The 13,873-nt window shown below is 33.8% G+C and overlaps 1 protein-coding gene across 6 annotated transcripts in view; it reads left to right on the top strand.

Annotated features, from left to right (window-relative positions):
- SENP7 (SUMO specific peptidase 7) overlaps window positions 1-13,873 on the top strand; it is a 128,412-nt gene that overhangs the window by 54,425 nt on the left and 60,114 nt on the right. For 2 of the 6 annotated variants that reach the window (XM_033123947.1, XM_033123955.1), the window contains 2 exons: window positions 4,202-4,399; window positions 12,103-12,297. The exons of 2 other annotated variants lie outside the window; for them this stretch is intronic. In XM_033123947.1, coding sequence (XP_032979838.1) covers window positions 4,202-4,399; window positions 12,103-12,297 — 393 coding nt within the window. The remainder of the gene's footprint in view (window positions 1-4,201; window positions 4,400-12,102; window positions 12,298-13,873) is intronic. 2 more of the 6 variants (XM_033123972.1, XM_033123962.1) reach the window with 2 other exon arrangements.

The following is a 13,873-nucleotide window of genomic DNA, read 5'->3' as shown; positions in this document are numbered from 1 at the left end:
CCAAGATGCGGCTACCGAGGTGAACCCTACCGGGGTGTAATTCAGTCAATGGTTACAGGACATAATGATTTACAGGCACGCCACGCCCACGCCACGCCCACGCCACGCATATGCCACGCGCACCCATTCCCACTAAGTAGATAGGCTCACCAAACCCCCCCACCCCGTTAAATCCTAGCATCCCATGCAACTATCAACATCTTGCCAAACCCGAAAAACAAGAACAAGTGCACAACTGAGACCAAGCCCTCATTGATAGTCAAACGGACATCAACAAACTCATAGGCCTGAGCGATTTAACTTAACTCTCCCACCATTTGATACAAACCTACTACTTGAATGATTCAATTTTCCTTAGACATCCATCCCGCTAGATCTAAAACCACCCCCATCAATCCAAATATAACTAAATTTCAATGCCCACCTCAAACCAAATCCGCCCTGTTAATGTAGCAAGGCACTGAAAATGCCTAGATGAGTACTAGTACTCCATGAACACACGGGCTTGGTCCTGGCCTTTCTGTTGGTTCTAGGTAAAACTACACATGCAAGTATCCGCACTCCAGTGAGAATGCCCTCTAAATCACACCTGATTAAAAGTAGCAGGCATCAAGCACACTACAAAGTAGCTCATAACGCCTTGCTTAACCACACCCCCACGGGAAACAGCAGTGATAAAAATTAAGCCATGAACGAAAGTTTGACTAAGTTATACCTATTCCTTAGGGTTGGTAAATTTCGTGCCAGCCACCGCGGTCACATGATTAACCCAAATTAACAGTGATACTTCCTAAAGCGTGTTTAAGAGTACAAAGAATAAAGTTAAATTCTAGCTAAGTTGTAAAAAGCCATAGCTAAAATAAAAATAAACTGCGAAAGTGACTTTACAAATTCTGAATATACCATAGCTAAGGCCCAAACTGGGATTCGATACCCCACTATGCTTAGCCCTAAACCTAACCAATCAACACAACATTATTCGCCAGAGTACTACTAGCAACAGCTTAAAACTCAAAGGACTTGACGGTGCTTTATACTCCTTTAGAGGAGCCTGTCCTATAATCGATAAACCCTGATAAACCTCACCAGCATTCTCTTAACATAATAACCACAATGCATTTTGAAGAAAATTAACAATGATTTCATATTGTCATCATATATAAAGTCTAGAATCAGAATTCTCTGAATGTCCCCCAAATACGTTTTATTTTTTTAAATCTAGGATCAAATTGCAGTTCATGTGTTATATTTTTTTGGTTATTATGTCTCGTTAGAATAGCCCTGCCTTTCTCTCTCTTTTTTAAAAAAACTATGACATTGACTCTTCTGAAGAATCCAGGGCAGTTGTCTTGTAGAATGTCCTACATTCTAGATTTTTATGACCTATCTGGTTTTGTCCTTATGATTACGTTCATGTTACATTCTTGCAAGAATACTTCATAGCTGATGTCATTTGCTTATTGCAGCACATCGATACATGATGTTTGCCTGTCCCACTGTGGGTGCTCCTATATTTGATCACTTGCTTAAAGTGGTAGCTGCCAGATCTCTCCATTGTAAAGGTGGCTTTCTCCTTTGTAATTAATAATCACTTGTGAACCTAATTATGTTTGTATTGTGCTGACACCAAGGTGGCTGAGCACTGATGGAAAAGAGTCACAAGACAGAGTATATTTGTGACATAAATTCATGATTATTAGTCTCACTAGATTCCTAAACTGCAAGATAATCCTGTGTTTCTCTAGTTAGGTTGTGTTCGCCCTCACCACAATGATGATTTGAAACCTTTCCTCTTCTCAAGGCTGTATTCCTAATACCTTCGTATTAATTTGGAAAGATGATCTTGGTTCCTTCTACTTCTTGGAAGAAGGAAAGTGGTGCCCCTTCTTCCATCATAAACCAGCATGGTGGAGCAGTTAAGAGTGCTAGCAATAGAGTTGAGAGTGTATGGTTCTGGATTCCACTTTCACTAACTCACCCATTTTACTGTGGACTTAGTTATTGGGTATTCTATCTTGGTCTTCTCAATTGCAGAAGAAGAACTACCATTGTATCTCAGAGTATTTGTGAGGATTAAATGAAGTAAATCAATGTAAAATGCTTAAGTAGTATAGTGCCCAGCATATTTTGCATATTCAATAAATATTAGCTCTTGTTATACCATTTCCTAGGAAACTTACTGTGTTAATTATTCTGTCTCCTGTATCTCCAGCCTCTCCTACTCTGTTGACCTCTTTCCATAAGTACTTAAGCTTTCACAGACATTTTCTATCTTAAGCTAACTAACCAACCAATAACTAAGAAACCTTTTCCTGTACCTCCCATCTGTCTTTAGCTTTTGTCCTATATCCTCTATTCACAGCCACATGTCAACTGTCTACATTTTTTTGTTTCCCTTTCCTCCTTTTTCATTTACTCATCCCACTATGTTCTGGTTTCTGCTCCCAGCATTCCACTAAACTACCCCTGATAAAGTCACCATTACCTCTCTAAATTCATTTTTTATTTCCCTTTAACCTTAGTGCTTGCATTTCATTCTTCATAAAAGATCAAGGTGATCGTTTAAAAATGCAGCTCTGATCTCATCATTCTCTTGTTAAAACTAGTATAATAGATTTCTATCGTTACTGATACAAAGTTTCAAATTCTAAATGTAGTGCACAAGGTCCCACCTAACTGCCCATCTTTATCTTGTACAGATTTCCTTTTCACTCTAAGCACTTGAACCAGGCAAGTTCTTTGATTTCCTTGAACAAACTTTACTTATATATGAGCCATTTGCATTTTGTCCCCCTTTTTGGACAACTCTCCATTTTACACCTGTTTCTTTTGGATAGTGCCTATCCTTTGAGGTTTCAGCTTCAGTGTTGTATTCTCAGTAAAACCTTCCCTCACCTGGTTCATAAAGGGTGCAGCCATCTGTATTTTGTCTTAATACCACTCATCAGGATTGTAATTAAATAACTAATTGCGTAATTCTTCTCTGGTAGGTAAGCTCCATGAAGGCAGGAACTGTAACCACCTTGCGTTCATTGCTGAATCTCCAGATTCTACTAGTAGAGTTGTTTTGTTAGCTGCTAGCAGGTAGTCAGTATTGGTTGAAAGGATGAATTATTCTTATTCATTTAGAGAGATGTCACTCATCTCTTTATTCATTCTAAAGCCTCTAGATTATTTTTTTTAAAACTCAGAATGTGTTTTTTTAAACTCAGAATGTTTGGTGTTCCAGTGCATATTATGGAGGTTCCCCTGAAGACTTGTACCCCCTCCTTCCAGATGGTTTGAAGATATAGCCCCAAGTAGCTGCTGTAAACAAGTGATTTCTTTGAAATCTGTTTTATTTTTAAAATGCACGAGCACTTTGCTTTCTGTTTCTTAATATTCTTATGTTTGTTAAATAAACAAACAAACAGTGCCTAAAACTGGTACCAGAGAGTAGGATAGATAACTCTTACGATTAAACATTTCCAATTCTTTCAGTCATTCCTCATTTGACATTGTTTCAAGTCTACTTGGTAACCTGTTTACACTACTGCAAAAGCTATATTCCAAGATGCCAGAACTGAACACAGTTCTTCAAGTATTATTAGCACAAAGAAGGAGTAATGGGCAAAATGTAATGAGACAAACTGACATTTGTCAGTTTTACTCTTGAAATTGATAAAGGTACAATAAAAGGAAATGTTTTAAATTGACCTGTTTCTAGAAATAAGGTAAAATTAAATCTGTATCTTAAGACTGTATAAGCTTAACACCGTAGATGATGTACTGTTGCATTCTTAGTTTTAACATTGATTTCCAAATCAACAAATGCTAAAAGAAGAACAAATTTTTAGTGCAGGAAGTGGTTGCCTCTGTGAAGAGTTGTGCGGATTGTGTATTGTTGTTCCACTCACAGTGTGAATAGGCATAGATGGGTTACTAGGAATCCAGCGGCTGTACATGTATGTGACTACAGTTGTAGCATACTAGATGGAATTCTGAAGAAAATCCCAATTTCAGTGAAATAAGCTTTACTTTTTAATATATGTTCAAGAATGGTTAGACAAATGTTTTACTTATGATATTTATTGTTCTAGTTAATTTCTTGAAGAACTGAATTTAGAATCCTTGGAGGTTTTCATTTATTATAGTTTGTGATGACTTCATGTGTTATACAATGTTTAGTACTGTATGTATTAATTATTTGTGTGTGTAACAGGCAACTCAAAGTTATGTTGACGAATGTCCTATGGACGGATTTAGGACGAAAATTCAGAAAGATCCTACCTAGAAACGATGCTAATTTATGTGATGCCAACAAGGTGCAATCAGACTCATTGCCTTCGACATCTGTTGACAGCCTAGAGACATGTCAAAAATTAGAGCCTCTTCACCAAAGCCTTAATTTATCTAAAAGGTATGTTCAGTATTGATTTTGTTCAACTCACCACATTTTGAAATAATAATATAAGTCCAAATTCTTAAAAATAAGATTGTTGTTGGAAATGATCTTTAAGAAACTCTGCATATGCAGGTGTGACCCAATGAAAGCAAATCTTAAAGCTGACCATCTTAATTAATAAACTTTGTGATCATTCTGTACTCCATTAAGTAGATTAACAGAATTATTTTTAAGAACAAGTATCAGTACATTTAATTTACTTCATAATTTGATTCATGTATATACATTTTTAGAGATTCATTTATGATATAAAATGAAGAGATGTATATAGATAGGTAATGACCTAGATGAAATAACATCTAAAAGGTATGTTAAAGATGCAGAAAATAAAAAAGTAAGTTAACATACCTTTCAAATGTTATTTAATCTAGGTCCTTACCACTTTTGACTTTTTTGAGTTTTCTTTATAAAAGAGGAGATGATGTTGAAATATTACTACCAGGTCTTTAATATAAGCATGCAGTTTAGTTTTGAAAAATAACAAGACAAGATTTGTTTTGTATTTTTTAAAAATAATTGTTTATGGAGCTTGGGGCTGAAAACTAGGAATTAGCTCTGGGAATTTTTGATCTGTAACATAATATTTTTTGATGTGTTTCCATTTACAGTTTTAATCCTTAAATTAATAGTTTTTGGGGGAGGTGCTTTGCTTTCATTTGGAATAACCTGTCATTAGCTAGATAGCGCTTTGGTTATAGGGTCTGTAATCTGAATGACAGTGTGTAAGTGTTTTAAGCCAAGATTCGGATAAAAATCACTAACTTTCAACACTTATTTAAAAAATAAAAGTAGAACTCTGTCAAAACATATGAACGTAATATTATACATTAATTTAAAAAAGAGATACTTCTTTAAAAAAAGGCAAAAACATAAAATGCTAAGTAATGAGAATCTCCTTACTAGATCATACCTGATGTAAATTTAACTTTCTAAAGCATCCTAAATTATAGAGTCAGACAACTTAGCTTCAGTAATTATGAAGCGGTTTGCTCTCGTTTTTCTGGATGCTAGCATTTTCCCTTTTTTAGTATGGGTGAATTATTTATTGTGCTGATAGATCTAAATAAAGGGGCTACTTAAAGGAATGGTCCTTCTAAGTCCTTTGACTATTTTGAAAAGAAGTTGCAACTATCTTCCAAATGACAAGCTCATCAGTCCTCTCATTTTCTTTTCAACTAGAACAGTGTGATTTGAATAGTGTAATGTTCCATCCTTTTAGAAGAACAGTTTTTCCATCAGGAATTGTTAGCTAGATTATGTGTTCATGAAATTTAAATGTAATATGAAGAGTCCCTATAAGATTCTAATTTGGTTTTTACTGTGTATGTGTGCCTTTTTTTGATTCGCTTCCTGGGGTGAACAACCAGCTAGTCTAGACCTTGTCCCTCAGCTACAGGTGTCCTAAATTTACCTTGTTCAAAGTGAATGCATCATCTTTGTTTTTAGACTTGTTCTGAATCTGTATCCCCTCCCTGTCTGAGTGTATGACTCTGTACACTCAGTTCTCCAAATTAGAACTCAGAATTGTCTTAATTCCTCTTTCTTCTTTACCTGTCATAGCCAGTCATCTATCATGTCTAGTTATTTTTACCTCGTAAGTCTGAATATGATCTCTTCTCTAACTTTATTGGCACTGCCTTAGTTCAAGCCCTAGTAACTTTATGCCTTTAATACTATGATATATTACTACGATTGTAACTGGATTGGGCTTCCTGTTCATAGTCTTTTCCTTCTTGGATATTTCCCTATATTGTTGCCAAAGTATTCATTCTCAAAGGCAGATATTACTTGTCATTCTCTAGTTGAACATCTTTCTGTGACTCCACATAACCTTCACTATAAAGTTTTAACTCCTTATCTTGGCATATGGGGTCCTTAATGATTTCACTTTTGCCTGTCTCTTGCCTTGCATCTGTTCACTCCTCCACATTTGTACTGTGTTTTAGACTTAGGGAACTATTAGTAGCTGACTGAATGTATGATACCTCTGAGCTCATGCTGTTTGTTCTCTTGTAGGCAATCCACCTTTTAGCTTTTATTACTGACTTCCATTGGTCTTTAACATTGAGCTCATATGCTATCTTTTGGGAAGTCTTCCTTGATCCTACTCACCAGCCCACTGCATTTTGATCCCTTTCTTTATCTTGCTAACAAACCTGTTCATATATCATATAACTCATTACTCTATATTGCAGTTTTTATTAGGTTGGTGCAAAAGTAGTTGCAGTTTAAAAGGTTAAAAATAATTGCAAAAACCGCAATTACTTTTGCACCAACCTAATAGTTTCTCTACCTCCCTGATAGTAAGCTTCATGAGGGCAGGGGCTACATTTTATTATTTTTCTTGTATTAGTAGTACCTAGCACAGTGCTGGACCCATACGGAATGCTCAGTAAATATTTGCTGAATACAAGTAAGAGATTGCTTCTCAGCAAAGTTATATTTCCAGTCTTTTTGAGTGAGGAATGTAATTTCCTCCATTAGAACCAATTATTTGCTCTGTAATTTTGGTGGATAAAAAAAAGGAACAGGAAAAGAGATATTGTAAGCTTCAAATAAGTAAATTGAAAACTGTTTAGGTTGTGGCTTTGGATAGATGTTTTCTGTCTGGGACTTGCTATGTGGAATAGGCGACTTATGCATTCTGTAATCTTTGCTTAACATTTATTCATTCATTCTTTCATTTACTCATTCAAGGAAAGCGCAGCTCACAGTGGCCCATGTGGGGATCGAACTGGAAACCTTGGCGTTATCAGCACCACGCTCTAACCAACTGAGCTAACGGGCCACCCCCAGTCTTTGCTTAACTTTGACAGGATGCTTTTTGTTTTGTTTTTATCTTACTTAGCTAGGATTTCATCATTTCAGAAAGATGAAAGGGAGAAAAAATTATTTTTGGTTTTAAATTTTATCTTGGAGTTAACTATCGAGTAAACCAAAATTACTCATTCAATTCCAGAAATGGCATTTTGTTAGAAATTTTATTCGCATTCTGGGATCTAAAGGTAATCATCTAACTACGTTGCCTTTTATGGGAGGACAATTTAGCCTTTTAATATCTGGATAAGATTGAGAAGAAAAACAGAGAACATATGATCTAAATAAATTTTGTTAAGTAATAAGAAAAGGGTCAAGAGTTTTAGAAATATTAAACTAGTATGTGGAATGCACAAATTTCTTTTTAAATAAGTAAACCATATTTTAGTGTAGGTTTTATCTCCATATGTGGTTTTATAGCTATTTTCTTGGGAGAACATTTCTAGATACTTACGAACCTTGTTTCAATCGTCAAGAAAGAGCCTGGTCGGACCAACCACAAGGCTTTTGAGAAGATAAACCATCTTTCTCCTGCTTTCATCAACTGACACCAGAGATTTTTAGAGAAGTATAGAGACAGTGTACCCATATTTCATTAAGAAAAAGTAGAGCCGGGTTCTTGAAGTTTCCCTAAATGGTATAATTATATTTATTCATATTTTTCTTAAATTTACATATGTTTGAAGTTTTTAAAAAGTACATATTCCAGATATGGTGATGGTAAGACTTTTTTGATACTGCAGTATTTCTATCACCTTAAGTTTTCTTTAAGCCAGTGATAATTTATTCACTTAAAATTTAGCTTAGTAAAAGAGCAAATTTAGAAAATTGTGAATCCCTTTAAGAAAGTTCTTCAAAAATTTATTTTTTTCCTCTACATAGCTTAGGAGAGTGATTTAGAAAGAATATTTTAAATTATATCATCTGGAATAAGAATGGATTTATGAGAACTTTATTAAAACATAACATAGTACAGTTTTAGAAAAGCATTCATGTAATTTATACCAAAATGAAAACTAAATTAGTATTATAATTTTTTGTGCTTCTTGTATTATAGCTTTATTACTAAATGTAATTATGTTATCTTTCAACAAGGGCTTTATTTCTTTAAAAATTTGTTGTTGACATGAAGTTTATATTAATAGCTCTTACCAGTTTTTCAGATTTACCCCCATTTATTAAATTCTTTGAATCTTACATTTACCTTGTTATGTATGCAGGAAAGACACCTACAATTTGTAATTAAGAAAATTAAGAATCAGAAAAACTAACCATGCAGAGACACAATCAGTAAATGGTAATACTTCTCAGACCAGTATACTTTCTGCATTTCTACTTACTGCATTATAAAATTTTGTTTCTGCTTTGGTTTAACGTACTATGTTTTTAAGTGTGATTTCAGAACATTGTTAAATAAACAAATTCTGTTGTATTTTACTGATACTGTTTATATACTTTGGAAAAAAATTGGATAGACTGTGTGAAATGACAATTTTTAGTCCTTCCTTTGATATTGAAATAGTATGAGAGATGAACATTTATATGTTTCTTGTAAAAATTCCGACTCTCTTGAAATGAGGCTATCCTTAGAATTTCCATGGCAGTGCTAATTTATATAATTGTGCACCAAAAGATAGCTTTGGTATTATGAACTTACAAATCTATAAAGTCATCACTTTATAGATATGTATTCTGTAAGAGTGTCACACCAAGCATTTTGTTTCCTCAGGGGACTCAAATTGGGTAAGTTGTCAATAGTTGATGAAAGATGATTGGGCTACGGGTATACTTATAGGCATTGATAACTAATTAGGTATTTTTGTAATAATATATTTTCATCAAGATTGGAGAATATGGTAAATTATGACAATTAAGCACTATTTATAAGAGAATAATTTATAACTTTGAGCAATACTTCAATAATAGGAAAATTAAAGTGAGTTTCCCTTTATTGTGTACTTACTATGTGCCAGGACTTGTGCTAACTGCTTTACATCTTAACAACTGAGTAAGGTAGATATTATTCTCCCCATTTTAGAGATGAGATCAATGCTAAGAGGCATAAATTAAGGTAAGTAATTTGCCTAAGGTTATATACAGTTATTAGGTACTAAAATCAGAACCTGACCCAATGTTTGTCTGACTCCAAAGCCTTTGCTCTTAACTCCTGTGCCACATTGCTTTTTACTCTAATGAATTTTAATTTTTTTTCCCATAAGTAAAGTAGGAATTGGACTTTAGTACATATTTTATATGATATCTAATTCATTAATGTTTAAATATTCTGCTTATTCTTTAATTTTTTCCTTGTGGCATTTGTTCACATAGTAGTTGAGTGCTTTCTAATTGGAAGGTATATCGTGGTAGACATGCTGAGATAGTTCCTTAAACCTTCTGACAGCTTCAGAGTCCCTCTAGGGCTCTTGTGCTTTAAAGATGTGGCTTCTGCTGCTTGGTATATAATCTTTCAAATAGTTTTGGGTGAATTTTGAAAATTTTCTAGGAAAGACTTTTAGCTATTTGTTTAACTTAAAAGGTCTCATTTATCCTCCAAAGTTCTTTTTTCATATCTCTTCTTTGCTTTTTCTTTCTTTAAAATCTAGCAGCAAAACAAATCATGTAAAATTTTCTTTTTACTTAAATATTACAGTTTCTGGGTTATCTTTTATTATGGGACACATTTTAGAATTTAGTAATGATAGGAGAACGTACAAGTAATATTTCATCAATTCTTAAAATAAGTTATCAATTTAATATATCAGATTCTCTCATCTCTTAAAAGTAAGTAAAATTTTATTTACACTATAATATTTATCTGGGAAAAAAACTGTTCTAACCTGAATAAAATTTTCTCTGCTAGCATTCTTGTATGTTTCCTAAAGTACTGAGAACCACAGCTGAGTTTCCTTTAATGATTCATTTCATAGCAATTGCTAGTGTGAAGTCAGATAAAAGAAATCTTGAGACTCCTTACTAGTCCTATATTGTCCCCATTACCACTTCAAATCCAGGATATTCAGGAGGGTTCTTTCAGGCATCAGATGTACAAAACAGACAATAATAAATATTAGGTTGTGGCAAAAGTAATTGCGGTTTAAAAGGTTAAAAATAATTGCAAAAACCGCAATTACTTTTGCACCAACCTAATAGGATCCTTAGAGATTTAAATCATGCTAGGAGGTCCGAAAATATCTCTGCCCTCCCCTCCTCGTAATTAGTGGTTGTATTAGATGGCAGACTTTCTTTCCCTTCTTCTGCACTTAAACTCTGAGTTCAGGGAATTGTATTTACTGTTCATCTTTGGTTTTAGATCGTATGTGCTTCTTAATTATCGCAATACTTTTTTGTGGTGGTTGTGCTGGAAGTGGATATTTTCAAAGATCTCCTGAAGTGTTGACAGAAAAGCTTAGTTATCTGGATCCTTTGGCAAGTTACTACTGAGGATACAGTGTAATGGAATAAAATTAACAAAACCAAAAGATAATAAATAGGCCCAGGTTCTTTTACTAGGAAGAGTTACTTATGCTTGGGCAAGATTTAACTTTTCTGAGCTTTGAGTTCTTCATGTTTAAAATAAAGAGAAAACTAAATTATTTTAAAATTCTCTGAAGCTCTGAAATTCTGTGCTGTGTGGAACATAGTGAAAAGAACATAGTGCTTCTATGGAGGGAAAATAAAAGAGTACCTCTCTTAAGTACTACAGCAAATATAATATATATATGTATATATACATATTAATATATACATATATATATATATGTAAAGTGCTGCTAGTGACACGTTGATAACAGCAACATGAAAACTTATAAAATGCAGTAGCAAGAGCTGAGAAAATTAGAAAAATTTGGTTTGGGTCAGTCAGTTCAGGGCCAAATGGTAGCCTTCTGGGTGTCATTGTAGTGTGGCAAAGTATATCAGTTCATAATAACAACTGGCCAACCAAGGCCAGTTCTTCTTCTGTTTAAGAAGACACCAGGCTTACATAGTACATTTGCTATGAACTCTGCCAATTTAAAAAGTTTGGAGTTTTAAAAAGACACTTTAATTTTCTAAACATTTAATTTATTGACTCTTTCCCTGATGCTGTTATATACAGCATATACAGAGGGTGCCAAAAAAATACACATTTTAAGAAAGGAAAGCTATTAAAATTGTAATACTCAATATATACCGATAACAAAAGATGAATACAAGTTATGTTTGACTTCTGCAATTGCATGAGGTGCTCAAAGTGGTTACCATCAGCGTCCAGACACTTCTGATTACGGCGAACTACTGCTTGAGCAACATTGACCAAAGTGTCCACTTGTATACATTTTTTTGGGACCCCCAGTATATTGCCATCAGTATATGCACTGTTTCATTTAGGAATGTCATTATCATATGTGCAATCTGAATGATGTCTTGTTGGATTTAGCATTTGTCATTTTCCAGTTGTAAATACATAATTCCTTATCAAGGGCCTTTATATTGAATGATAAAAATAAAGATTTTTTTGACTTGGTTTGTAGTAATCTGTTTTTAATAACGACTGAGAAAGAGAAAGCATTTTTTGAGAAAAATTGTTTAAAATTTAAAGCACCCAACAGCATCCATTCTTACAGTTAAAGCCATTGTAGTGGCAAGCTAATCTATGCCAATTTATAATACACAAGTACTTATAGAAACAAAAAAAAGAGTGTTCATTCAAAAATTTTAGTATTTACAGGTTGATTTCTAGGATGGTATAATATTATAGCGTCCTTGTGCTAAGATGAAAATGTTCGAAAACTCAACTTCCTAGAATATATTTTTTACTGCAAACTTCAGTACAGTACAGTGTTTGTTATTTTGTGTGACAGGATACCCAGAGTTATATTGACGAATGTCCTGGGAACGGAGTTAGGAAGAAAATACATAAAGACCTCTCCTGTAACTGAGGCCAGTTTGGGTGATACAGACAACTTGCAATCAGAGCAGCTTTCTTCATCATCTGATGGCAGCCTAGAATCTTGTCAAAATCTAAATCCTCACAAGAGCTCCTTTTTATCTGAAAGGTATGTTTAGTGATAACTTCACTCAGAATAAATATTACACTTATTCTCATGAGCCCTCCTCTCTTCTTCCCCCACAGATATGTCATTGTTAAATGTGAGGCAAATGTGCTCTGGTGGCTAGTATGACTTTTCTGTCCCGGTGACTGGAATGGGTGTTGGAACCAACAGTCCATGGTTAATAATCAGTTTCAAAAAGTACTGGTCACTCTTCTTGTGTTTTGGGAAAATGGATGCAGATTCTTAATGAAATTTAGTTACCTATTTTAGTATTTCATTATATTTGTATAGTATAATTGAAATCCATTCCCCTGACATCTGTCTATTCCTCCTCCTTTTCTGTCCTATCCACTCATCTGGCTGGCCAGCTGTCCGTCCATCTATCCTTCTGTCTGTCCATCCATCCATCCATCCATCCATCCATCCATCCATCTATCCATCCATCCATCTTGTCTTATTTACTGTTTTTATATCAGTTTCTAGAACTGTACCTGGCACGTAGTGCCCAGTAAGTATTTGCTGAATGAATGGCTGAATGTATTCCTCAGCCATTGAGTCAGCTGAATTCCATTAGTAAATGTGGCTTACTGTGTCATCATAAGAGAAATGGAAATTTGAAGTTGCATTTGTTTTAAGTTCTAGAAGAGGCTCATGAGGGGACTGTAAAAAAGAAAGAAATTGTGGGAAAAAGCGAGGGGATGTCAGTTAGTAAATACCAATAGATCTTTTAACTTTCATTTTTATCATGAACTTCTCTTTTTAATTTTCTGCTTTCAGCAAGTACAGTAAATACTTTTTATCTGAGTGAAAAATTATTGACCCACTCTTAATTGTTTTTTTCACCCTGAACCATCCAAAGGTAACTTCTAGTTTGCATTTCTCTTATAAGCCTAATTACATTAAAGAATATTTATAAATGCCTCTTTAAAGATCTATAACAAATTTACATTTCCAATACATTTTATTTTTATAAACTCTATTTCTTATGAAATTAAAAAATTTTATTAATTTTTCTCCTTTTGGAAAGTATATTATGTTTCACCTACATTCTGCTTAGTCACTTATCAGTGACAATTTTAACTTTCCACTTTATTTGATCTCTTTCTGAATTCTTTGAAAAAAAATGAGTTTTAGTGACATTATCCAGTTACTAATAAATGTAATGTATAGTTAAAGATATTAGAAATACATTTATCATTTTGTACTATAGGTGTTTATTTCTGCCTCTAGACCATGAGCGCCTTTAGGAGAGAGATCATATGTTATTTGCACTTTTACCCAGTGCTTATTAGCTCAATACATTTTGAATTTTGTGTACTTGGGTTAATGTTTATATCAATTAACCTTGAGCTTTGGTTTCCTGAATTTTAAAAACAAATAATTTTGAATGACCTTTCTACCTCACAAAATTATTTATTATCTCTCTTAAATCTCACATGTGAGAATTCTTTGTGCACATAAAATATATTAATAAAAATATTATTACTGAAGGCTTATGTAAGACTTACGTCATTTGAATTCCATGGTAACAGTACAGCATAAGTGGTGATTTACCATGAAATTTCAGTTATCATGGAAT

Source organism: Rhinolophus ferrumequinum, chromosome 2, assembly GCF_004115265.2.
Source record: "Rhinolophus ferrumequinum isolate MPI-CBG mRhiFer1 chromosome 2, mRhiFer1_v1.p, whole genome shotgun sequence".
Lineage (NCBI taxonomy): Eukaryota > Metazoa > Chordata > Mammalia > Chiroptera > Rhinolophidae > Rhinolophus > Rhinolophus ferrumequinum.
Note: the sequence above shows the minus strand (reverse complement) of the source record. Positions and strands in the feature narration are given on the sequence as shown.